Raw genomic sequence first — 25,320 nt, 5'->3', positions numbered from 1 at the left:
GCCTCAGCTGAAGCTAGTACTTTCGACGATCAATGATTGCAGTGACCGAGGGAGTGGATCGCTTGATGTGCAGTTCACTACACGGCCGACTGCAGCAACAGGAAGATCAATGTAACTTACCGAGAGCTCTGCTTGTTGCCTTTTTGCCCTACTAATTTGCTTGATGGTGCAGCAGCATGTGTATATGTACAAGCTGGGACGCTGGGCAACAAAAGAACCAAGAAATGCGGGCTTGTTCTGCAGAGTGAGTCAGTGAGCAGGCCGTTTCGTCCATTTGACCAGTTGACTTTTAAATTGCGGGACAAGCTGGAGTGGTTAAGAGTCAGACCTCCGTCGTGGGGCAACACCAAGAGGCCCAACGCCAACGTCTCTCTCTTGTGACCTCTGATCTTGGAGATTATCTTCGTCTCAAAAAAATCTTGAGGTCCCCTGCTCGGTCGCAGGAGCGGTGTTGAGCCTGCCAGTACCATACAACTACTCCTCCTGGTTGCGTGTTCCGTCGCAGTGACGACGGCGCTGCTGGCTCTCAGCTCAAGCAGACACTTTGGATCCGTTGAGCTTTTGCGCTCGAAATCTGTCAGTCCACTTTTACTGAGCAAGGCTACAGTGGCCTCTGCGCTGGACAAACGTCAAAATGGCGTACGATAACAAGTACAATCCTGATGCGCTGCCCGCGTAAGCTTGTCTCCGACTGAACATGAGGAGTTCCTTGAGCTGATTCCATCTATAGACACGCGGAACCAGAAGAGGTTCGCATACCTGACTTCCAGGTTGTCGTTCAAGTCAATAGTAACGAATGCTTTCCCGCAGGCTGCTCGAATAATTAGTGAGTGGGAGAGGAGGAAGCAACAGCAACAACAAAAACCTCTCCCTCCGATCGCAGGACACGATCCGTCTTCGGGCCCGCCTCCTGACCGCAGATTCACCCCGCCAGCGCCATCGAACGTTCCTACGACGGCCTCGTCACCTCAGCCATACGGCTCTCGACCCCCCAGGTCAGCAAGCTCTTCTTCAAGCTTTTCACGTTTCCATTCTCCTCCACCCCAGAACTATGGGTACGGCCCGCGACCGACACAACCGCCGAATCGGCCGCCGCAGCCAGCGTTCGCCCCGCAGTCTCCCGCCCATTCACTCCCTCCGCCAGGGCCCAATACCGATGATCCCCAGCAGCTGTTTCCTCTTTTCCGGGCTGCCAACATCTCCAAGTCCGGAGCGTTGACGGAGTCCGAGCTTGGCGCTGCCTTGGTGAACGGGGACTACAGCGCGTTTGACCCGAACACGGTCAAGATGATGGTGCGCATGTTCGACCGAAACGGCGATGGGGTCATCCGTTTCGAGGAGTTTTGCTCGTTGTGGCGATTCCTTGGAGCATGGCGGGAGCTATTTGAACGTTTCGACGAAGATCGGAGCGGTCGCATCAGTTTGGATGAGTTTGAGAAAGCGCTGGTCGCATTTGGATATCGACTCAGTCGCACCTTTGTCCGGGTGCTCTACGGTACCTTCGAGAGCAAGGGCCGGCGTCGCGCTGGTCCCGGGGCGTATTCGGGCATGAGCTTCGACCTCTTTGTGCAGGCGTGTATCAGTTTGAAGCGAATGACCGATGTTTTCAAGCGCTACGATGAAGACCGGGATGGGTATATCACCGTCAGTTTTGAAGAGTTTTTGACTGGTGAGTATTGGCAATCTCATAGCTGTCCTTAAAAGGGACGTGGGCTTATGAGTGACCAGAAATCTTGCAGCTTCAGGACTAGACTCCTGATCTAATGATATGATACCCTTTTTGTTGATGTCGACAGCATTGGAGTAGATAGGTCAACCTCGAAGTGGTTTTCGAAGGACTGCTGGCTCGGACTTGAACACGCGGTTAAGGACGTCCGCCGCGGGCCGCTTGACGGCCTCTTCTCTGTACCGACCACAAACATGATGTGAGGCATAATATATAATTGAGATTGTGGCTCTGAATTCTTGCGATGAGCTATGAATGGGCATGTAATTTTAGAGTCATCCTCGATTGAGGCGTTGACCATGTATGATGAGAGCACTTCTAATCCTAATCTGATTACTCGTACGCAATTAACCAAGAGACCCGGGTCTGGAACCCCCGTCTTGACTCTGAGCTGCTTGACAGGTACTGTACTCCCTGGAGTCCCTTTGGTGACGATAAAAGTGCTGCTGTTAAAATGACAGAACAGAACGGAGAAGGACGGCAACTCCGAACTTCCGAGCTGCACATAAAGTTTGGCGGACAGAAGCCAATCGGAGAAAATTCCGGGAAGCCGAGTCCCCTTTCGGGAAAGCAAATGTGAACTACGAGTACGATATGATTACCCTCCTCCAAAAAGTTGACGTTTCGGCGCGGGGATTAATGGCGCTGCGTCCAGCGAGACAGGAGATTTTTGAGGATTCCAAAGGTCACTTTTCCCATGCGTGTCATCACATTTCTGTGAGAGGAACTCAAAAAAACGCCAGATCAGGCATTATGTTTGGTTCGTGGGATGAAAGGGGATTGTTCTGCCGGTTGTGAGTGCCGAGTGCTTTCGCCGATGTTCGTACTTCTGTTCGATGACTCACCATGTTTTTTTTTTTCTCTTTTGAAACAGCAAAAGTTCGATCGCAATTTCTTCAGCGGAACTAGGCACTCTTTGGAATTCGTGACGAAGCGCCTAGAACTCTCACCCAAAGCGAACGGCCATGAGTGAATCACGCTCCGAAGGTTCTTCCGCAAACACCGCGGTGGGCAATGCCGAAAGGAATGCTATGCCTGTGACGCCAAGGGGCAGCGACGGCGAGCAGACGAATAGTTCTGTACCATCAACACCGGATGCCGATGGCGCGGACAACCGCCTGGAGAAAACGCCATCGCAGGCGCAGACAATGAGTCGGAGCAAGATCGCAATCATCATGACGGCGCTATGTGTATGTATCCTCCGATAGATTTGTTTTATCATGCGATAATCATAGGGGAACCATGGCTGACAAGTCCCTCCCAGCTGTCGGTGTTCCTGGCCGCGCTCGATATGGTACGTTTGGATCCTCAAGCAGCCAGCGTGCGAGCGGAGAGACTGACGCCGTTAGACGATCGTATCTACCGCGCTGCCCGTCATGGCGGCAGATTTCCACACTTCTCAGAGTGGGTACTCGTGGATGGCCTCATCCTACCTTTTGGCGAATGCTGCTTGCATTCCTCTTTGGGGCAAGATTAGCGATATTTGGGGGAGAAAGCCTATTATCCTCCTCGGAAACGTGATTTTCTTGGTCGGGAGTCTCGTTTGCGCCCTTGCAAAGGACTTGACAATGATGTTGGCGGGACGAGCGGTTCAGGGCATCGGTGGGGGTGGTCTCATCATTTTGGCGAACATTGTCGTCACTGACCTCTTCAGTGTGAGGTATGCTCCTGTTGTAGAATGTTATGGCATCCCACTAACGGGTCAGGGAACGTCCCATATACTATGGCCTCTTTGGCGGCACATGGGCCGCTGCGAGCGCCTTGGGCCCCGTTATCGGTGGCGCGTTTACGACTCGAGTCACCTGGCGCTGGTGCTTCTACCTGAACCGTGCGTAAGTGTTCTCGCTCACAAGGACTGGATTCTGACGTGACTGTAGTTCCCGTTGGAGGCGTGTCTTTTGTCATCGTTGCTTTCTTCCTGTCCATCGAAACACCCAAGACACCTCTCTTGGATGGTCTACGCGCCATCGATTGGCTCGGTACTATCACTATTGTCGGAGCAACGTTGATGTTCCTGTTTGGCCTTGAATTTGGCGGCGTCGATTATCCCTGGAATTCGGCAACGGTCATCTGCCTGCTGGTGTTTGGGGTGGTGGTTTATGGGATCGTCTTTGTCGTGGAATGGAAGTTTGCCAAATACCCCGTCATCCCGGTCCGATTGTTCAACAACCGACAGAACATTTTGATCTTCTTGATTTGCTCCATGCATGGCATTGTCTTTATCTCCGCATCCTATTTCCTCCCGCTGTACTTCCAGACAGTGCTGCTAGCCACGCCAATCCTGAGCGGAGTCTACACCCTGCCGCAGGTTCTTGTCCTCTCCATCATGTCAGCATTGGTAGGCATTGTCATTCGTCGGACAGGACGATACAAGGAGATTATCACCGCGGGGATGATACTCATGACTCTCGGATTCGGGCTGTTCATCGATTTGAAGCCGTATGCGTCCTGGCCACGGATCATCCTCTATCAGATGATTGCCGGCGCGGGCATCGGCCCTCTTTTCCAATCCCCACTTGTCGCCCTCCAGGCCAACATTCATGCGTCTGACATGGCCACTGCCACGGCGACCTTTGGCTTCGTCCGCCAACTCTCCACATCCATATCAGTTGTCCTTGGCGGCGTTATCTACGAGAACGTCTTCCGGAAAGAGATCCCGGCTCTCCAGAAAGTTCTCGACCCCCGTGTGGGGGGTCAGCTGGAAGGGTCGTTCTCCGGGTCGTTGAAGCCGGTGGTGGAGTCCTTGCCTGCCGCGCAGAAGAATGCCATTCTGTCTGCGTTCACGCATGCGCTGAGCCGAACCTGGATTTTCTACTGCGCCGTGGCCGGCGCCGGGCTTGTTGTGAGCCTCTTCGTCAAGAAGAAGGAATTGAGTAGATCGCATGCGATTGCAAAGACGGGGCTGCAGGAGCAAGAAAGGGCAAGGCAGGAGCTGCTGGAGATGGAACGGGCCCGTCAAAAAGAGAAGGAAAAAGTTTGACCTACAAACAGGTCCGTTTATCGCTTCTAGGTAATTATAATTTGAGCTTCTGTACATAGTGTTTTATGACGAGCCATGGAAACAAAAAGAAAAGAAATCCGAACACCACCTCCTGGGACAACGGAATGACTCAAAAAATAACAGACCGGGGAATCAGATGTTTTTTGCTTTCCCGCCCAAACACCAAGCAAGAACCATGCAAAGGACGTAGGAAACAGCAACTATGTCGATGACTGCGGCTCCACAAAATTCCGGAGCTTGGTCAACTCATCCAGCAACTCCTGAAGGTCGTTATCGGAGATTTTATTCTGCAGACTAGGGATGAGAGATTTCGCTTCCTCGGCGTTATCGCAGCAGAGACTCCCTACACAAAACCAAGAAACCGTCAGCCAACACGTTCAGTAAAGCAACTTACTTCACCGGCCGGAATGGACAAGAGGAAAGTAAGGTTTATACCTAGCTGCGACCGCTCAAACATCTCCAACTCCGTATGCGAGTTAAGCAGTCTCTCTACTGCCTTGATATTTTCCTCATCTCTGAAACGCGCAAAAACTTCGAGATAATCCAAGGTCTTTGTGAGATTTCTATACTCCCCCCGTCAGCATTTCCGCTGCCTATCCCCCTAAGGAAATCATGAAGGAAAAAAAAAAAAAAAGAAGGACGTACTCAGGCTCCTCATAGTTTGGTCTTGTCCGTCTCTTGTTCTCCAGGACCTTGTTGATAACCAGCCGCGCCTCCGACAGTGACAGGGTATGCGTGTTCTGGTCCTCACCGAGCTTGAGGCTCGATGCCGCTTCGAGGTCGGATTGCGGCGTGGTACGTTTGCGATGGATCGGCGGGGGAAGTTGGATCGACTGCGACATGTCGGTTCTAAGTTAATGCTGGCTTTTGTCTGGGTGGCTTTGAACGCGTGGATAGATTGGGTTTGTGTTTTGTTCCCGGAGGCGTTGAAGTTTTTTTTTTTTTGATGCTATGGTCTTTCATGCAGTTGTTGATGGACGGCGTTGAGAGATGATCGGCCCAGAATCGGATCTCAGTCGGGCTTGGCATCTGTTTCCGTTCGGCTCAGCATGGCCATGGGTCACGTGTTCCTCGAACAGCTTTGGTACAAGTATGTACGGAGTGTACAGACTACAGAGTAAGCACACTGTGGAACTACGGGTCAGCAGTAGTACATAGATGTCTCTAGGTTGATGAGCTCTGGATTTGTTCACGGTTTACAGGCACCCATCTTCCTGAGACATAGCGCGCCCTGTTCGGGCGGACCTTTGATAGTGCGGTAAGTCCCTACATACTAGTCCCCTAAGTACTAGAGAGTACCTAACCCAGAAAAAATCGAGACTGATCGGTCGCCATGTTGCTAACTTGCTGGTCCCTGGAGGCTGCTCTTTGCCAATGGCCAATCATGTTGCTCACCGCCGATTGGGAATCAGTACATCAGCAACCCGGAGAACATATTGTCGTGCGGGCTTGCCCCAGGTGACGAAGAGAGAGGTGGTCCAGGTAAGCTTGGAACCTGATTTAAGTGCACGACTTGTCCCAAGATTGGCCCAGAAACTTAAAATCAACGTGGCCCCTGGAACTGAGGTGAATGGACATTAATAGTTCCTTCGGTACATCCGTATCGCTGCGAAAAGTCTTTCCACAACCCAGAGCATAAAGGAGTTAACTACTTTCTTCAACAGTCATGCCTTCAGCCACACCCCGGCGAATTGGAGGCCGACAGAACCAAGCTGGAGGAGGCGTTGACAGCTCTGGAGAGTCAACCGCCATTGAAAAGGTTCCCGGAGCGTCTCACTAACTGCGGTGTGGAAAGCACTGCCAGCCAGGCAGTGATCAAGCAACAGATTGTCAATATGGCAAAAGAGCTAAGCCGCCCATGCCACTGCCGAGGCAGTAAAGGAGCTGGACGCAAGGATGAGGAGGCAGTCGAACATCCGTTAGCGGCACGTCTGAGGCGCAATCGACGTTCACACCGGAAGCCTCCAGCAAACTTCATTGGAAGTACGGAGTACTGACATTCCAAAGCCCAAATGTTCCGGATACAGGGAGAATGGCGCGACCGACGGAATCCTGCAGTCGATGAGGATTTATTTCGAAGGAGATTCTGACTGGTAGAAACGGAACGTCAGAGCAGAAAGCCATTGTTGGAGGTTACGTGTAGTCGTGTACAGTAAGTACTAGTTTTTAACTAGTACCTAGGTAGTTAACTAGATTAGTTAGCTTAACTAATGGTTAGGCATCCCCCATCGAGTGCCGAGTGGGGCCTGGCGTTCTCCAGACTGCCGGGACTGGAGTGGCGGGGTTTCCATGGCGACACCTGATTGAATGTTTCTGGATCTCTTTGACCTTCCCCTCGCCAACTTTCAAGTTCCTCTTCATCACTGAAGTTCATGACAACCACATGGATAAGACGAATGAACCCTACCGCTCGCCTGCCACCATGGCTTCGTGGCGTGGGGTATATATGAACGACACATGGCATTGCGACTGCAACCCGAGAGCGCCAGCGAAGCTCTTCCAGACGAAGAAACCGGGTGTAAACCATGGACGATGGTGTAGGTTCTTCAGTTGACGCAGCTGGGCTTGTGTGACGAATTTAACCAATACCGACTTAGTTTATACGTGCGCCAGACCTCGAGAGGAGCGCTGCAAGTTCTTCCTTTGGGAGGACGATGCCAAGATTCGTTTGAAGATGCTCGAGCAGGCCAATATGCAGTCTGAGCCGCAAACGCCGTCCAAATCTCGATCTCAGGGTGGCCTCATGACACCCATGACGGGGTCTAGGTTTTCCAATGGTATTGCTCGCGATCAGCAACAAAGCGCTGGTTCTCCGTACAAGCGTCTCAAGGACAAGAATTCGTCTGCATCCGGGGAAGAAACATTTGATTGGGATAGCGATATAGAGCCACACGATGGGGATTTGTTGGATCAGCCGTTGAAGCAGCCGGTTTTCATCCCAGCGACACCGCAAAAGACCCCTCAGGCGGCCAGGCTCTCCTCGCCAGGGAAGCGAAAGCTGTCTGAATTCGAGCAAGATCTGTCGCTGGAGTACATCCCCGCCGAGTCTGCGACGCCTGGGTCGTCGCAGATTTACCGATTGAGTTCAATTTCCACGCAACCTCTTGACGTCTCTTCCTCGCCGACACCTCGACGTATTGCACATACACCCCCCGCCACGCAGCAATCGCCTGAACAGAAAATTGATGAACTACCGGATTTGGTCTCAGATTCGCTCTCAGTATTGGATCGGCACAACGTCGTGCTGCCCACTCCGGCAAAAGATGAGTTGGTTGCTGTATTGAACCGGTTCAGTCTGCGCATGAAGGGGATAGCTCGCGGGCGTCAAATCAGTCGAGAGAATTCGAAGAAGAAAGACGAGGAAATCAAGCTACTCAGAAGACGCATCGACGGACTGAAGGCGGAGCGGGAGCTGCATCGAGTTATGATGATGGACAGGCAAGTTGAACAGAGGGGCTGGAGCCGCTGCGATCCTTACTAGTGGTAATACCCTGTTTGGCGGTTTGGTCTGCTTATACCCATGTGCGTTGATATTTTTGAGGTACCTCTAAGTAGGTACCTACCTAGGTAGGTCTGTATAGTAATTACTAGGAATTGTGACATCGAATAGTAAGGTATAGAGCAGATGCAGTCTTGTTATCTTATCGTATTGACCTATCGCTATCGGAGGCTTATCGGCGTCACGTGTAGATTTTTGGATTTATCGGCCTCAGTTCTACAGAGGACGAATGCTTGGGCGCATTTGCAACACCGATAGCTGTGACATCCAGTCCCACGGGGGAACAGGAACCGAACAAAATAACCCAACACTCCATGCCCAATATTAGCTGACAGTTTTCAGCGCTCCGACCCGCGGAGATCAGAAACCAATCCCATCCTATGGACTCCACACTCTCAGCTCAACCGTCGAGTCAGCCCGCTCCTCCTGGTTCGTCGTCGAAGGAACTGCCGGAAATGTTCCGTCCACCGGTCAACCGCGCCATGCGCGTGCTCGATCGTTCGTTCTTTCGCAAGACGGTGCCATTGTCCGCGGCGACGGTGTTTGAGCACCGCAATATCGCGCGCGTGCGCAAGGAGCTCGAGTCTGCGAAAGACATCCTCGATCCGCCGATGGCGGGGATCAATAAGATTCGGCCAGCGCCGGCGGGAACAGTGATCACGGGGAAATGCGGGGAGAGAAGGGAGACTATCCCGGAGCAGTCGCCGCTAAAGTGTTTGCTGCTGCGGGAGGATATTAAGCATGATGGTACGCTGCCTGAGGGGGTGTTATATTTCGAAGAAATTTCGAGGAAAAGGATTGAATCTGAGACAGGATAGATTTGTCGACATGGACACCAAAGATCAATCAGCTGGTTGAAGAAGGCACGGTCGGGTTAGGAGGGTATAATCTGGAACTGAATTATGACAATTGGCCTTACCACGACATCATCACGTCTATTCTGCCGGAAGAGGCGCTGAAAGGAGAAACTCCCATGGGATTTACGATCAATGGACATATATGTGGGTGGTTTGCAATTCCTCGTTCAAGGAATGTCTGCTGATCAACATGGTAGTGCATCTCAACCTCCGTGAGGCCTATTACCCATACAAGTACCTGATTGGTGAGATCCTCAAAGATAAGAACCCCGGCGTGCGAACGGTGATCAACAAGACGGAGGACGTGGGCAGCCACAGCGAGTTTCGGACATTCCCATTCGAGATCCTGGCCGGAGACGACGACATGGTCGTGACGGTCCATGAGCAAGATTGCGAATTCCGCTTTGACTTCTCCAAAGTCTACTGGAATAGCCGACTCGAGACAGAGCACCGCCGGCTTGTGCGCAAGTTCCAGCCCGGCGAACTCGTCTGCGACGTCATGGCGGGCGTGGGCCCGTTTGCCGTGCCGGCCGGCCGCAAGCGCATCTTCGTCTGGGCCAACGACCTCAACCCAAAGTGCTACACGGCGATGAACTGGGCCATCGACCGCAACCACGTCAGGGACTTTGTCACCGCGTTCAACATGGACGGCCGCGAATTCATCCGCCAGTCCGCGGGCACGCTGCTCGACGAGTACCCCAAAACCGTCACCATCAAGCCGAAGAAACGCAAGACCGCCAAGGGAACCGCATCCCCTTCGCCTCCGCCGGATGTCTACGTCCGCCCGCCAACCGTCGATCACTACGTGATGAACCTGCCCGCCACCGCGATCGACTTCCTCGACGCCTTCATCGGGGCATTCTCCGGCAAGGAGGAGCTGTTCGAGCCGTACACGGACCGCAAATTGCCGTTCATCCACGTGTACTGCTTTGCGGGGAAGAGCGAGGACGAGCGGGATGACCATGTGGAGATCTGCAGGCGCATCTCGGAGCGTATTGGCTTTACGCTGACGCCGGATGATACGGTGGAAGGGACGGGGAACCGGGAGCGGGAGTTGGAGATTCATAATGTAAGGTTGGTGTCGCCGAGTAAGCAGATGTTTTGCGCGAGTTTTCGGTTGCCGAGGGAGGTGGCGTTTAAAAGTGTTTTGCAGGTGTATACATGAGCTGAACGAAAAACAAAGTTGTACATAAAAAAAGGAGGTGTCATGGATTGGTCTAAGAAAATAGATCGGAGACGTCAATAGACGGCTGCCATGATGTATATTATATTCATAAATACATGGGATCATGCATGCAATGGTCGTTAGAACTGGAAAGATTCCCCTCGAAATCTTCCAACAGAAATTCAGAGATCAATACTGCTTCTCTTGCTTGGTGGACGCTTCGAACGTCTGTCGGATCCGCTCGTAATGCTCCAGTTCCTTGACACTGATCACGGTCAGTAACATGGTTGCAAAAGAGAGAGAGAATCCGTAACTTACCTAACGCTCGGCACAAGTTCGTTCTGAGCATCAATAAAGTCCTGCTCGGTCACTTCAACAGCGACATCCTCTGGCGTCGCATAATGGTCGAAGAAATAAGCGGTACTGACGGGACCATTTGGCAAGTTCTTGATCTTCTCGTCGACCGCGCTCGCTTGCCTGGTGATGGCCTTGAGCATCGCGTCGGAGCACAAGGCGTACAAGTCGGCGCCGGTGTAGGTGAGCGGAAGCCGCTCGGCGACCCGTGCCAACGACACGTCCGGATGCAGCTTGAACTTTCGTGTCAGCGCTTCCAGAATCTTGGTTTGTTTCTCGTGCGTATCGGAGATGCCCAGGTAGATCATCTTGTCGAATCGGCCAGGTCGGAGAAGAGCTCCGTCCAGCAGATCCGGTCGATTTGTGGCACCGATGACAAACACGCCGCCGGCGTTCTCTTCGCCGCTGCTCATACCGTCCAGCTCGGCCAGCAGCTGGCTGACGATCCGGTCCATCACACCACCGCTATCGCCTTGATTGCCTCGCTTGGGCGCGACGGAATCCAGTTCGTCGAAAAACACCACGCAAGGCCGTGCATCCCGTGCGCGCTGGAAAACTCGACGCACATTTGCCTCCGATTCGCCAATGTACATGTTGAGCAGCTCCGGGCCCTTGACCGAGAAGAAATTGAGCGAAAATTCGGTCGCGATCGCCTTGGCCAGCAGGGTCTTGCCCGTCCCCGGCGGCCCGTAGAAAAGGATGCCGCTTCGCTTTCTCATGCCCTTTGCGAAGAGCTCTGGACGCTCGAGGGGGAGCTGGATAGTCTCCATCACGGCATCCTTGGCATTGGCCAGCCCGCCGACATCGTCCCAAGTGACGTTTGGAATCTTGGGAGCTCCGATTGCATCTGCAAAGTTCTTTCTCGCGGCATCCACAGCAAGGTCGAAATCGGCCTTGGTCACACACCGTGCCGCATCACCGCCGGCGACTTGGACATCCCGCACCGTGACCTTTGCATCTGATCCCGGCACGTTCGTAACCTCCGCCAGCTTTTCCAGCCGTTCAGTCTTGGCTAGCACTGCCCGCTCGACAACATCCACGAGGTCACCTGCCACCAGGGCAGCGGTCTTTAACGCGACCGAATTCAAATCCACGTCTGCAGCAAGGGTGATCCCGCGGTCGACCACGGCGTTGCGCAGGATTCCTTCCCGCTCTTTCTCATCAGGCGCAGTCATCTCTATCTCATGGGTGAAAAGGCTGCGGATTCCGTCCGGGATTTTCTCGACGTCCGTCGTCGTGGCAATGACGACGCGCGACTCGGCAACGATTTCCTTCATTGCCGTGATCATACGGTCTGCCGTAAGGACTTCGATATGCTTGATCACCAATGCGGTGCAGTCAGCGCCACAACTGAAGGCTCGTTCAGCGCGGGCTTTCAGATAGGCCTCCGTCTTTACATCACCGCCATTCGCGCCGCCCTCGGTGAGAATGTCGTACGCATCCACAGTGAACGCATGAAGGCCGATGTCTGCGCATGCTCGCGTAGCGACTGTTGACTTGCCAACGAGACGTTGCGTAGAAGTTAAAAGAATGACCACGGGAGGCATTCCAAGTTGCGCGGCGCGGGGGTTCGTCGCAGCGCTTATCAGCGAGCGAAGGCGGGCCTGAGTCGAGGGCACATGAATCTTAGGCAACTCGGTGACCACTCCATGAGACGGGCGGATGACGTTTGAGGTTCTAGGCAACGGCTTGACGCCCAGCCAAAATTCCCATCCATTTCCCAACGTTCCTGGCACTCGACTAGTAATGCTTCCCGCCTGCACCATTCTGGTGCTAGCCGAATCAATAATTGCAAGACCCCCCCATGGATCCTGTTCGTCCCCCTCCTGATTCTCAGGGAAAGATGGTGTGACTTGACCAACACGGAACCAGGCTACTCCCGTCTTTGCGCTTCCCGAAAGGTGTTCATTGGACGGTTCCGTCATGTTACCCAGCTTTGCTGTTAGGTCTTCCTCCGAAAAGCCACTATCCGCAGGTTTCGAAGCCGAATAGACGGCTCTACCCAACGTCTCATCAACGCTGATACCGACAAGATCGCCACTCTTGACAAGGCGGCGCCTCGATTCAAAGTACCGGCGTAAAGCAGCGAAAAGTGCTGGCTGGACAGAGCGGTCGCAGGAAAGGGGGGTGGAGATCCTGAAGATAGTCACCTCCTTGGCGAGAGGGGGCGACTTGTTGGCAGTCGACCTCTCATGGTGGGTCAATGGTCGTCCAGAGGAGCGCTCCGCTGGGAGCCGCAGAGGTGACAGCTTCACATATTTCGGGCTGTCAAGGTTGCTGAGAAGGATTGGTGGGACAAACACTGTGGGTGTGAGGCGCTGATGGGGAAGCTGGGAAATGCTGGAGCGTCTATCAGCAGCTTGGCCAACGGCATATCGAGGTTTCGGCGTGGGAAGACCGGAAACGCCGTAAACCTTCACAGCTCGCCAGTTCCCGGGTTCCTCAGCCTCCCCTAAACTCAATCCGTTGAACGACAGTGAGGCCAGAGCATTGGCCTGCGGCTCCTCTGTGGGCTCTATTCTAACCCAATCCCCGGAGAAGCAGCCGATTTTTGCCAAGGTCGTGATATCCACGAATACGAAAGAGTCCACGTCGTCATCATCCTTGGGCTTGGGGTGTAGTAGTTCCGTTGGCAGCCGGTGGAGCAAGCCCTCCACTTTGAATGTCTTCCCAGTCTGGCCGGGGCGAGCAGTGCCAGTCGTGAAGGTTGAGACTACGGAACCGGGTGTCTGAACACCATCTAACCGTCTGCTGCCAGGTCGCGGCGTCATGGCCGACATGACCGACATTGTTCCGGACGGTTGCTGGGGCAGCTCAGGCGCAGCCAAGGAAATCATGTCGTCGAGCGAATCTTCTGATTCGTTTCCACTAACAACAGAGCCCTCTGTCTCCGACTCATCCGGCGGCGAGCTTTCCATCTCGGTCTCATTGTCCTGTGGCCGATCCTCTGCAGCTGAGTAAAACTGTTCATTCGAAGTATCATCGGCTTCCTCTTCCACCGGGGGTTTCAAAAGGGCAGCTCCCGAAGAACTTTTATGCACTTTTGGCCGGGAATGGACCAAGACAATCTTGGTTGTTGGCCTGAGGACTCCTTGATTGACAGGTTCACAGAACGAAATCTTGGCTGGTGGGAATGGTACATGGGTGATTGGATGGGCCGGCAGCGGCAAGGGCAGCAGATCACCAGCATGGATAATCTTTCGCGCCGAAAGCGCCTGACGCACCGCGGCCGTTAGCCGATCATTGGCCTCGGCAGCCTCTTTCTTCGTGTAGCGCTTCCCTTCTGGTGACTTGCCCTTGTTGGCCCAGAGGTTGTTGACTGCCTGTGCATCGGTGCTGAAACCGCCGCCGAATTTACTCTGCACGTCGTCCAAAGTCCGTAACATATGCCGTTCCACGCTCACATAAACTGTATCCAGCTGTAGGGGGAAGGCGTCCAATATGCGGATCTCAATTGGCTTGGACGACTGCGTAATGTGACGCGTGGGATCGAGCTGTTGCAAGGCGTCAAGAAAAGGCTGTAGATAATCGGCGGACGCTGGAAACAAGACAGTTGAGTGGGAGAGAGGCGCCGCGCGTGCTCGTTCCGAGGGTTGGGGTCGCACCGGAATAATCGTCCACGAAATGTCGTCGATGTTGCTGTACAGCGGCGTATAAGGCGAGATGGCAGCATATCGAAGCTTGTTAAAATCGGCGTCTCGCTCGGTGTCTTTGAGAAACGACGTCAGTTGGGATCTGTGTCATGCTCAAGAGGGGCAGATCATACCCATCACACTGATGCCAGGAAATAGATCCGCCACCAGATCGTCGGATAGCACGGCAAAATCGCCGCGAAGATGGCTATCTACGATCAGGCGCGCAGATATCGGTGAGCGCGCACGTCGCCGTCCGCTATTCCCTTTCCGCCGCCTTCGTCGCGGCTGCGATTGCGGACTGCCTCCATGATCAAGGTTCATCGTGGAGTACGAGATCGCCAGCGGCAGAGAGATTGTCGGATGCGAAAGTCAAGAATTCCAATAGTATTCACGTGTCATCCCGTTGATCGCCAGCTAAAACAGCTTCTTGCCCTCTGCACAGCGTGATGAGAGTCGCAAAACCGTAATTGCAGCTTCAGCGGGCCACGTTCGGCGATCGCGCGACTGCAGCCGAGGTCCGTGAGCCGAAGCAGGCCCAGCCCGAGGAACTGTTCCGTTCGTTCCAACTCCAGGCCAGCGAAGGGTCAACGGTGAGTGATACTGTGGAAGGGACGAGAAGCGCTGCAACGCATGATCAGCATTGCCCGCTTCTCAGGACCAGGATTTGGGGTAGAGCTCCTTTTTCCCCGCGTTTTCCAGCCATCTGAATGCGTCGGGGTCAATTCTGTGAGGAGGATGGCTTCTTGGCAGAGCAGAACTCGCGATGAGCTTTGGCAGCAGCTGTTGACAACTCGGAAGTCTTGATTCTGTTGAGATTCCTGTACTGACTACTGCCCTACTACCAAACTATGGATGATCACAGCCCGTCGTTCCCGCGATGGCCTCTCTCCGTGCACGGCTCAGAGTGAGGAGGTCCGGAAGTACGGAGTATGGAGTTACTCATAAGGATAACCTCATCACGCGGAAATAACCTAGGTCACGTGTGGCATTGTATATAAGATATCTCGGAGATATCTTTATCGTCTCGGACCGTGACATTCTCTGAGTGGCTACTCCGAATCTCATGATAACTGAACCGACTGTTCCATCTGTCCTCTGTAAGGCCGACTGCATCCCACGGCATTTCGATCAGACTGTGCAGAGAAGCTTTGGATGCTTCCTGGAATCGAGCGGAATACAGTATGGGATCGAGGTCGGACTCGGGCAAACGACGTGCGCAACTGGAGTTAACGAAGGTTTTGAGCCTCCTCGGCTTTTCTGTCCCAAACTTAGTTCTAAACTCCGAATCTGTAACTTTCAGGTACGACTGCGTATGCCAAGACCAAGTGACTCATAGATAGCCAATCATGATGCCGTTTAGAATCTCCTATTGACAGGATTGGGAAAAGTCTCGTATTTCGCTTACCACCAATGGAATCCCGCAAGGTGGCAGTAGTTCGCTCAAGAGCATTCAGCATTGGTAATCGCCTCCCCTGAAAAGGTCGCACTTGCCCACTTTGGGCCTAGCGGTTAGGCAACCATCATAAGCTGGACCAACTCAGCCTCACGGAGAGAGCCTGTTCCTCCAGGCCCCTCGAATTCCTCGTCCTGAAATCTGATATTCTTCTTGCTTTTCTCCTCCACCACTCTCTTCCCGCCATTGTGCCTTTCTCTGTCCTCTTTCGGCCTTGCGTAGTCCGGCGACAGACTGACTGTGCACGATTTTGTCTGTGTGGTGAGCCGGCTCGACGAGTTGAGCATCTGCTGGTTTAGGCTACCCGCTCGCTCGACGGTCAGCACTCTTTGACACGGAGAGACACGGTTCTCCCTGGGTCAAAAGTCTTCGGAGCAAGAGCAACGCCCTTCCAGTCATACTCACATCACAAGTGAACCTTCATTGTGTGAGTCACCACCGTAGGGCGTTCACGGCTAGCCAGTGAAACCATCTCTTGCTCATTATTGCTCATCACCAACAGATTGGTGCACTGTGACTAGTCCGCCATGGCTACCCACGTGCAGCACCCTCGTCGTCGTCTCTTAACTGGGGAGAAGGCCTTGGATCAGCCCTCCCCCAGCCTCAAGAAGGGTGCAACCTTCTATTCATCTGCTTCCCCGCCTCATGAGCACGATCCTGTCCTAGATATCCCTTCACTGCCCCGTCGGTCACCAACAAGCTCTGGGGCACTACAGGCCATAATCTCTGGGAAGCAGAGAATGTCCAGCATTCTTGACCAATTCGACCTCTCGACCCTATCTGTCAATTCAGACAGGACCAAGCAGAACGACGACCCAGTCCCCTCTGGTCTTCTCGCGGTGCAAATGAACCCGGAGGCGAATCGCCGGCAGCAACCCTCCAAAGAAGCTCTGGCACGGAACAGACACGCATCAGATAGCGGTCTGGGCTCGTCCATTCACACCATCACTGATTCAGAGAAAGGTATGGCAGCAGCAACCGCCAAGATGCTCGCTACTTCTGCTGATCGTCCCTGCCGTCCATCAGCCCATAAAACCGGCCCCTCTGCTCTGAATCAATCCATGGCTCCATCTGTCAGCATCTCTCCTTCCGAGCAAGTACTCAGCGGTGGCTGTCTCTCTCCTGCTGCCGTCAAACATATCGACCGCTTTATCCTGGCGCCGATTCTCAATGAGGAGAAACTCAAGCCCTTCCATAACCTCGTGAGAAGCGTGCCACCACGCATCGCTAGCAAGGAGATCACCTCTCTCCGTGACCTCGAGCATATTCTTTTGTGGCTCTCACCGGTAAGTTGGATTTCCACGCACGGAGTCGGCGTTGGGGTGGTTGCTTACCTTGATCGTTTTGCGAAGTCGGTTTGTGTCATTCCGAAGGTGTCGAGTTATCTGGGCTTTTGCGAGTTTACGATTCAACGTATTCATATGACTGTTGCGCATCTCAACGACAACGAGAGGACGCGCAAAGGCGAACGACCCTATACTAACGGCTACTTCCTTGACTTGGTGACACAGATGCGGCGATACGCAGCCATGATTGCGGCGAACTGCGCGCGAACCGGAACCCACGGACAGAAAGCTCCCTCAATGTGCGTTCACCTTCCTTGTCCTGCTCTTACGAATCTCCGCTAACTTAGCTCAGTGAGGACCGTGTGACACTTGAAGGTGGTTTGTCGGAAACCGGTCGCCCAGCCGAGCTGGTTCGGCATGTAGATGGCAAGATGATCTCTCTGCGTACTGGCGAACCTTACGACGAGAAGGCGCTGCCGACCATGAAGCGTACCTTGAGCAACCAGAGCCAGGACGAGGGTGTGCTGCGGTCGATGGCTCGCCGGAAGAAGAACGCACCTCCGATGGACATCAACCAAAAGTGCCCCTGGTGCCCCAAGGTCTTCAAGAGGCCTTGCGATTACACGAAACATACAAAGACCCATCTGCGCCCGTACAAGTGCTTTGAGCCCACTTGCCGTTACTACCATGAGGGCTGGCCAACCGAAAAGGAGCGTGACCGCCACATGAACGATAAGCACTCCGCAAACCCGGTTATCTACAAGTGCCAATTCGAGCCATGCACCTATACTTCGAAGCGCGAGTCCAACTGCAAGCAGCACATGGAGAAGGCTCACGGTTGGACGTACATCCGGTCCAAGCGGACTGGCAAGAACAAGAATCAAAGTAGCACAACGGGGGCGACGCCCACCCCGGCTACTCCCAACTCTGTGGCACAGAATTCAGTCTCTCCTGCTCAGCAGGCTCCGAGTACTGCGTCGCCATATGAGCAGTCCGTTAATTCGGTTTCCCCCATGCAAACATTCTCCGTGTCTCCGACGCACTCTACCCCCATAACTCCAGCAATGTCGACCCCAATTACCAACCTTACTGCTGATTTGCCCACGCCCGCTACGGGCCCAATGCCCTCTCCCTACGAGGCGGCTTCGTCTTCTACCTCGATGCATGATCTCTCTCCCGCGAACACCTTCATTCCCGTTTCGGGCAATCAGCCTTTCTCCGTCGCCGATCCAACCGCCAACCTCAATTCCGACTTCCAGCTCTTCCCCGACGCCAACCTGGACAGCACCATGATAGACCCCCACATGCTGGAGACAATCGGGCTCGAAGGGATTGAAGATTTCAATGTCCCGATGACAGAACAGTTCAGCCTGTTCGAAACAGAGCTCCAGGCGAGTAATGCGGACGGTCTCATCTCGCCTCCGGTAGACCTGCTGTCGATGGATGGTGCACAATTTGGCCAGTACACCCACGATGAGTTTAACGAATTTTCTGCAGATATGATGAACGACGCGTGAAGCATTGACTTTGTTGAGCATTTGGGACTTTGCTCTAGATAGATTGTTAACTGTGCCGGGAACTTCTTGGGATTTGTGTTTGGGGCAAGGATTGTTTCAACTCACTGGCGCCTGGTTCAAATGAGCCAAGGCTTTGCAATGATAGCATCTCCGTTCAATTTGCATCGCTGTGTCATAATCTCCTAATCCGTGCAGTCGATTTCCATTCTGTGTGGGAGCTCTCCACTGCCTAACTCGATCCATAATTGACATGTTTCCATTCCATCATGCGCAACATGTAGTTCGTAGGAATCGATATATTAAGTCAACTGCGCTGCGAGCATTTGACATTATATACTCGGTACGGAGTAGAATGTTTCAGAGTCAGAATCTACATGAGTCATGAGTCCGCGCAAGTGAGCGATTCACAATAATGAATGCCCATCAGTCAGCGGTCACTCCTTGGCTTCGGTGGGCGCCACACCCTCCAATCTCTGCGCCACAGCGATCCTCTCAATCGCATCGACAGACCTTAGATACTCGTACCGCCCCTTGACGATCCAGAACCCAATCGCCACGACCAGCATGATCCCAAAGACGGCGATGGCGTAGTTCATGTCACTCGCAGGCGGGTTCGGCTCGCCGGGTAAGAAGAAGGAAACGGTGGTTACCGCGCAGTAGACGACGCTGATCCAGTTCATCACAGGACCGAGGCGGCGACCGAGCCGGAACTCGCCGCCGGAGGGCAGCTTGTCCCTGCCGACGAGGAGCAGCGCGAGGATGGGCGCGCCGTAGGAGATGGTCAGGGCGATGGTGCTGACGCTGAGGATGGCGTCGAGGACGGTGTTGGCGAAGAGGTAGAGGACCCCGACTAAGGCGATCAGGCCGCCTTGCAGGCAGAGAGCGCGAACGGGCGCGTTCCATGTCTCGTCGACGTAGGTGAAGTAGTGGCTGAAGGGGAGGCCGGAGTCGCGGGCGAAGCCCCATGTGAGTCGGGAGGAGGTTGTCATGATGCTGACACCCTGGCTGAGGCCGTTGAATATGAATAGGGCGATCAGTGCGGCGCCGCCTTGCAGGCCGATGGCGTTCTGGACGAGCGCCATGAAGGGGAAGCCCGTCGGCGTGTTGATGATCAGGTCGATGTCTTGCATGCAGAAGAGGCAAACCACCATGAAAATAAAGCCGGAGACGGCGCCGCAGGTGACGGCGAGGTAGATAGCCCGGGGAGCGTTGCGGCGCGGCGCGGGGATCTCTTCCACCATGTGGATGATCGAGTCAAAGGCTGTCAGGCCGTAGGCTGCTTGCACGAGGCCCGGAAACCAGGTCACACCGTCGGTCCCGCCGGACTGGTTTAACCAGGTCCCGAAGACGAATGACGCGGGCTGAAAGTACAGGTCCGACTTTGCACCGACAGCGATGAGCAGAGCGAGACTGAAGACGACGAACAGTCCAGCAAACCAGACACCGACAAAGTCGTTGAAATACGGCAGGATCTTGTGTTTGCGACACGCGGCGATGTTGATGACGGTGAACACGGCCGTGATGCCCACGTACAGCAGAAACTGCACCCAGCCTGTACTCGCACCGCTCCAGTCGTTGTCGAACATGACCTTCATGCCGAGCAGGAAATTGGTCATGAAGGCGATCTGCGACGCGGTGAGAGTCCACCAGCCGAGCGTGTTGATCCAGGCGCAGAGATAGGACACGAACCGGCCCGTCTGCGTATTCCACAGGCGATGAATCCAGTACGCCTGGCCGAGGGCGGTGGGCATGCTGCTGCAGAGCTCGCCCATGGGATACGGGGGGGGGGGGGGGCGACGCAGATGTTGCAGACGGCAACGAGGCAGAGGCCCCAGGGAATGGTAATGGGACCTCCATTGGTCAAGCCGCCGTCAAGATCCTGTGCGAAGGTTGACCAGGTCCCAAGCACGCAGAACGCCAGCGCGAGCATGCTCCAGATGTCGAATTGCCGCGAGAGCACCTGCTCATGACCCATCGACGCCAGGTCGCGCGCATCGATGACGGTCTGGTCGTCCTTGCTCGCGACATTCTTTTCGGGATCCATCGAGGGAAGTTCGGTGCAACTGATGTACAGTACAAGAGATCTGTCATTCTCCGAAGCTTCAATGACCTATGGTTCCGCGAACACAGTGAACGGAGGACATTAACTATAAGTACCGGTACTATCTCCTACGATAGTTGACCGCTGAGTAGTATCCCGTAGTGTCTGATGAAGCTTTCACTCCGCATTTGAGGCGTTGGAACTCGAACAGAGTTCAGCAAACGTCAACATTCATTTGCCTCTCTACCAGAGTCTACCAGAGACAATTCCCGCAAAAGGCGCTATTCATGTCTCGGTGGCCGCTTCCAATCACAAACCTAGTACACATTGCACGGTCATGAAGCTTATCGGCATTTCCGGGCGGATTGCATGGGTAACATTGAGAAGGGGGATTGATAAGGCGAGTGTTGTGCAGGTTCAAGGTTGGACATGCCATTTCGGGTAAGGTCCGGTTGATGCTTATCGGTGGGTTTCACGTGACTCGGCTTATCAAGTTATCGCATGGTGACGTTTCGCCAGCCAATCTTTTGCTTTGAACCTCGACGTTTGCAAAGGATCACTACTGTCAACTGTCAAGCAGGATCGATATGTCGCCTCCACCTTCATAGCGAGCTGAATTATTGATTGTGGTGCTGCCAGTCACCAGCGCGGTTTTCAAAGGTATCATCGGCAATTCGATGGGTAATCGGAAGCCAGTCAATCAGTTCTAGTACTTGCTACTAAACTACCTGCAACAAACCCGAGTCAGAGCAATTACGAATCGGGAGGTCGAAGCGCTATCTCTCCTCACCTTTGGTGTCCAAAAAAGGATGATGACTGTTTATTCAGACAAGGCCCTTTGCGGACATTGAACCTGCTCAGCTATAAACTGATTGAGATACGGAGAATGGCAGTTGTATGAGGGGAGCCCTAAGCAATCTACGACGTCCGTGTATAACTGCCAACAGCATCTTGTTCCGGGCATTGCCATGCTAAGTGTAGTAGCTTGCGGTCTGTTCTAGTTTGAAGCTCAACGGCATGTAATCAATGTCCTCTCGGCTTCATGAGCACTCGGCCACCGACAGTGGTAGTAGTAGTAGTAGTAGTAGTAGTAGTAGTAGTAGTAGTAGTAGTAGTAGTAGTAGTAGTATCTATCTACACAACTTTCCATTGGTCGTAGTCAAACCCATTGCTTCGCAAACAGGTCAACTGATTGCCAAGATTATCGACAGAGTTCAAGATGTGGCAAACAGGAATATAGATCAAAGAGAACACCCAGTGGGTGGAATACCCGCCCTTCCCAAGATAGCAAGTCCATGCGAAGAGAAAGTCGCCTTCGAGAGAAGTATAAAGAGCAGTCGTTAAAGATGCTCTCAAGATGAGTATATCGTGTCATTGCGAGTTCAGCAAACTGTATTGCTTCTATTCAAGCTGCTAAACACTGATAATATCGTTGATCATGGCTCCTGACACAACATCCATACCTGGATATACCATCTTCCGGGAAAGGGACTATGAGTCAAGCTCAGCAGCAAGCATGATGAGCTACAAAACATTACATCCACTTGGTATGTCCATATCATTTCGCACTTGTCCTGCCACCCAAACGCTGAGAAGGTAGATCAACTTTCCATCCAAGAGATTCCAACTGCGGCCAGGCTCATTCGGGACTATGCTGCACCAAAGAAACTCAAGTTCAACTGCATCACCCTTCGCGAGCCAAGGAAGAGTGAATATGCAGCTTTTCGTGCTGGGAAGGGACCCCATCCGGACCGGCGAGCTTTTGCAGTCGTCATCGAGTCCGGCACACCAAAATGTGCCGAGGTTATAGTGAATCTCACCAAGTCCAAGGTCGAGGAATGGAAGAAGGTCAAGGACGTCATGCCAGTCTTGACCCTCGAGGATTTAGATATCATTGAGCACATTGCCCGGAAGGATCCCCGTGTGATTGAAGCCTGCCGCGGCCTCGGCATCACCGACATGTCCAAGGTTTTCATTGATGGCTGGGCCATCGGAATGGACGAGCGCTGGGGCTACGAACACCGTCTTCAACAGGGTTTGGCGTATTATCGGAACTCTCCAAACGATAACCAATATGCGCATCCCCTGGACTTCACCGTGGTTGCTGACACTGAGACGGAGGAAATCTTGAGCGTTGACATTCGCATTGTCAATGGCGAGCGGCCACCGATTCCACTCGAGGAGGCAAACTATACCCCGGAGTTTATTGCTGACGGCTACCAGTTTGACAAACTGAAGCCGATCAACATCACTCAGCCTCAAGGCGTGTCGTTCCGCATGCGAGGGAACGAGATCTTGTGGGCTGGGTTCAAGATGCACATCGGATTCAACTACCGCGAAGGGGTTGTCCTTTCTGATGTCCGAGTGGATGATCCGTATCAAAATCGCGAGCGAACGTTGTTCAACCGCATCAGTGTCACGGAGATGGTTGTTCCATATGGCAATCCAGAGCGTCCGCATCACAAGAAACATGCGTTTGACTTTGGGGAGTACGGCGGCGGTCTCATGACGAATTCACTTCAGCTTGGCTGTGACTGCAAAGGAGTCATCCATTATCTTGACGCCGTGGTGTCGACATCCCGGGGTGAGGCGGCCGTGATCAAGAACGCCATCTGCATCCATGAAGAAGACAACGGGCTTTTGTACAAACACACCGACTATCGCAATGGAAACGTGGTGTCTGCGCGAGACCGCAAGCTCATCATCTCTCACATCATCACCGCAGCAAACTACGACTACTGCTTCTACCATATCTTCACCCTCGACGGGACATACAAACTGGAACTCAAACTCACCGGACAACTCAACACATATCCCTTGCATTCGAGCGAGGAAGCCGCGCCATGGGGTACCGAAGTCGCCCCAAGAATCAACGCCCAGAACCACCAGCACATCTTCTCGCTACGTGTCGACCCCGCGATTGACGGCCCCAGCAACTCCGTCATGCAATCCGATGCCGTCCCTTCGGAGGATTCTGTCGGCTCTCCAACCAACCCCTACGGCAACGGCTTCTATGCGAAGAAGACTATCTTGCGCACCTCCCAGGAAGGCGCCACAGATTACTGCCACGAGACCAGCCGCAGCTGGGACATCATCAACCCAAACTCCATCAACAGCGTCAGCAAGAAACCGGTCAGCTACAAGATCCTCAACAACAACTGCCCGCCGCTGCTGGCGCAGCCCGGCAGCGTCGTCTGGAAGCGGGCCGGCTTCGCTGGCAAGGCGCTCTGGGTCGTGCCCTATCGCGACTACGAGCTCTACCCGGCCGGCGACTACGTCTGCCAGTCCACCGGCGAGCCTCGTCATCTGCACAACAACACCGTTATCGACTGGGCCGCCCGCAATGAGTCGATTGAGAACACGGACATTGTCTGCTACATTCAGTTCGGTTTGACACACTTCCCACGTATGGAAGACTACCCGATCATGCCGTGCGAGCCGGTCAGCGTGATGCTGCGTGCGTCGAACTTCTTTGAGAATCCCTGCTTGTGGGTGCCGCCGACGGCAGTTAGCCCTGATAATGTGTCGAGGAGTGCGTTTTTTGCGACCACTGGCGGGTCTACGAAGTGCTGAGGAGGTGAACAGTCGAAGCTATGACTGGTTTGAAACAATAAGACGAGTGATGTCGATATGTTATATGGTTGAGTTGTATATAGTGAATTTTTTTTTTTTCAAACTGTAAAATATCAATACTCACCTCTTTTGCAAAAGCATAATCATAGTCGAGTAGCGTCTTCAGTGATTGTCAAACAAATAGCACTCTCAAGTACGAGGTCATAAAGAGACCAGTGCAATACGTCACAAGAGTTACCATCGTTGGTATCAATATCCCACCATCATGACAAGCGTCATATCATGCACGGAAAGCACAGCGATGACAAGCATCCAGAAGGATCAGTACCAAGAGGCAATCAACATCAAACTGGAAACAGGAATTCATGTTTGCACGCATAAGGGAAAGCAGTGCAGATCGATTGTCGGAACCAGTTTTCAAGCAGGGCCTCGGCCGCCGCCGTTGTAGTACTGATACCCTCCCCATCCTTTGTTCCAAGTCATTAGCTTTTATAGACAGAAACATGCCTCGTGAAGGCCGTGCACTTACCACCGCCGCCGTAGCCACCGCCGTATCCCTGGCCATAGCCACCCTGACCTCCAAACTGGTTATTGTTATACCCCCCATTGCCATGGTAGCCGCCACCATAGCTGCGCGGCGCGTTGTTTGCGGCCCTGTCGACGCGAATGATACGGCCATCGAATCTAGAACACGAATCTTCAGCCCAGAAAGTCAAGTTTGACGACCAGTTCTTTACTCTTGGTTGTTCATGTCCTGAATGGCAGCCTCCGCGTCGGCCTCATTGGAAAAGCGAACAAACCCGAAGCCGCGACTCCGGTTGGTATCGCGATCCTTGACGACGATCTAAGGTTGTCAGGTTTACTATTGGTTTTTGTTGAAGCGAATCAAAGGACGAGTTGGATGACTAACAGCTTCCTCAACGATGCCAAATCTCTCGAACCCCTGTCGCAAGGTGTCGTCTGTGGTGTGCCATGCGAGGCCACTGAGTAATCGATTAGGACAACATCGTGCTTTGGTGATCGAACGATGCTTACCCAACAAATAATTTTGACATTGCGAAGTGTTCCGATGGTGAAATCCGAGCGTACTACTAGTCGACAGACAAGGTGGCTGGGATGGTCAGTCTTGAGATGCGACCGAAAAAATAGAAGAGTGAACTTAAAAAAAAAAAAAAAAAAAAAAAAAAAAAAAAAAAAAAAAAAAAAAAAAAAA

The 25,320-nt window shown here is 53.3% G+C and overlaps 10 protein-coding genes across 10 annotated transcripts; 7 read left to right on the top strand and 3 right to left on the bottom strand.

The window, feature by feature from the left end:
- Positions 1 to 634: 634 nt before the first annotated feature.
- VTN31DRAFT_3540 (uncharacterized protein) lies at positions 635 to 1,751 on the top strand (the record flags this gene model as incomplete). Its single annotated transcript, XM_069403831.1, has 4 exons — positions 635 to 675; positions 731 to 749; positions 811 to 1,669; positions 1,729 to 1,751. 4 exons carry the CDS (start codon positions 635 to 637, stop codon positions 1,749 to 1,751), a joined length of 942 nt encoding a protein of 313 aa, XP_069260865.1.
- A 614-nt stretch (positions 1,752 to 2,365) lies between these two features.
- VTN31DRAFT_3539 (uncharacterized protein) lies at positions 2,366 to 2,655 on the top strand (the record flags this gene model as incomplete). Its single annotated transcript, XM_069403829.1, has 2 exons — positions 2,366 to 2,520; positions 2,601 to 2,655. 2 exons carry the CDS (start codon positions 2,366 to 2,368, stop codon positions 2,653 to 2,655), a joined length of 210 nt encoding a protein of 69 aa, XP_069260864.1.
- A 36-nt stretch (positions 2,656 to 2,691) lies between these two features.
- On the top strand, positions 2,692 to 4,706 carry VTN31DRAFT_3538 (uncharacterized protein; the record flags this gene model as incomplete). Its single annotated transcript, XM_069403828.1, has 5 exons — positions 2,692 to 2,916; positions 2,991 to 3,020; positions 3,076 to 3,386; positions 3,433 to 3,554; positions 3,604 to 4,706. The coding sequence occupies 5 exons, from the start codon at positions 2,692 to 2,694 to the stop codon at positions 4,704 to 4,706; spliced, it is 1,791 nt and encodes a 596-aa protein (XP_069260863.1).
- Positions 4,707 to 4,927: 221 nt separating this feature from the next.
- On the bottom strand, positions 4,928 to 5,569 carry VTN31DRAFT_3537 (uncharacterized protein; the record flags this gene model as incomplete). The annotated part of the gene is made up of 3 exons (XM_069403827.1): positions 4,928 to 5,070; positions 5,163 to 5,290; positions 5,373 to 5,569. The coding sequence occupies 3 exons, from the start codon at positions 5,567 to 5,569 to the stop codon at positions 4,928 to 4,930; spliced, it is 468 nt and encodes a 155-aa protein (XP_069260862.1).
- A 1,541-nt stretch (positions 5,570 to 7,110) lies between these two features.
- VTN31DRAFT_3536 (uncharacterized protein) lies at positions 7,111 to 8,208 on the top strand (the record flags this gene model as incomplete). Its single annotated transcript, XM_069403826.1, has 2 exons — positions 7,111 to 7,264; positions 7,325 to 8,208. 2 exons carry the CDS (start codon positions 7,111 to 7,113, stop codon positions 8,206 to 8,208), a joined length of 1,038 nt encoding a protein of 345 aa, XP_069260861.1.
- A 398-nt stretch (positions 8,209 to 8,606) lies between these two features.
- Positions 8,607 to 10,248, top strand: VTN31DRAFT_3535 (uncharacterized protein; the record flags this gene model as incomplete). The annotated part of the gene is made up of 3 exons (XM_069403825.1): positions 8,607 to 8,973; positions 9,045 to 9,227; positions 9,281 to 10,248. The coding sequence occupies 3 exons, from the start codon at positions 8,607 to 8,609 to the stop codon at positions 10,246 to 10,248; spliced, it is 1,518 nt and encodes a 505-aa protein (XP_069260860.1).
- Positions 10,249 to 10,437: 189 nt separating this feature from the next.
- VTN31DRAFT_3534 (uncharacterized protein) lies at positions 10,438 to 14,558 on the bottom strand (the record flags this gene model as incomplete). The annotated part of the gene is made up of 3 exons (XM_069403824.1): positions 10,438 to 10,513; positions 10,567 to 14,311; positions 14,369 to 14,558. 3 exons carry the CDS (start codon positions 14,556 to 14,558, stop codon positions 10,438 to 10,440), a joined length of 4,011 nt encoding a protein of 1,336 aa, XP_069260859.1.
- Positions 14,559 to 16,217: 1,659 nt separating this feature from the next.
- VTN31DRAFT_3533 (uncharacterized protein) lies at positions 16,218 to 18,493 on the top strand (the record flags this gene model as incomplete). Its single annotated transcript, XM_069403823.1, has 4 exons — positions 16,218 to 16,653; positions 16,717 to 16,976; positions 17,043 to 17,275; positions 17,329 to 18,493. The coding sequence occupies 4 exons, from the start codon at positions 16,218 to 16,220 to the stop codon at positions 18,491 to 18,493; spliced, it is 2,094 nt and encodes a 697-aa protein (XP_069260858.1).
- A 3,901-nt stretch (positions 18,494 to 22,394) lies between these two features.
- On the top strand, positions 22,395 to 24,107 carry VTN31DRAFT_3532 (uncharacterized protein; the record flags this gene model as incomplete). The annotated part of the gene is made up of 1 exon (XM_069403822.1): positions 22,395 to 24,107. The coding sequence occupies one exon, from the start codon at positions 22,395 to 22,397 to the stop codon at positions 24,105 to 24,107; it is 1,713 nt and encodes a 570-aa protein (XP_069260857.1).
- A 417-nt stretch (positions 24,108 to 24,524) lies between these two features.
- Positions 24,525 to 25,162, bottom strand: VTN31DRAFT_3531 (uncharacterized protein; the record flags this gene model as incomplete). The annotated part of the gene is made up of 5 exons (XM_069403821.1): positions 24,525 to 24,574; positions 24,637 to 24,791; positions 24,845 to 24,951; positions 25,018 to 25,090; positions 25,143 to 25,162. The coding sequence occupies 5 exons, from the start codon at positions 25,160 to 25,162 to the stop codon at positions 24,525 to 24,527; spliced, it is 405 nt and encodes a 134-aa protein (XP_069260856.1).
- Between the last annotated feature and the right edge of the window lie 158 nt (positions 25,163 to 25,320).

This window comes from Thermomyces dupontii (assembly GCF_041956625.1).
Source record: "Thermomyces dupontii strain NRRL 2155 unplaced genomic scaffold VTN31scaffold_3, whole genome shotgun sequence".
Lineage (NCBI taxonomy): Eukaryota > Fungi > Ascomycota > Eurotiomycetes > Eurotiales > Trichocomaceae > Thermomyces > Thermomyces dupontii.
The sequence above is the reverse complement of the archived record's forward strand: the minus strand, read 5'-3'. Positions and strand labels throughout refer to the sequence as shown.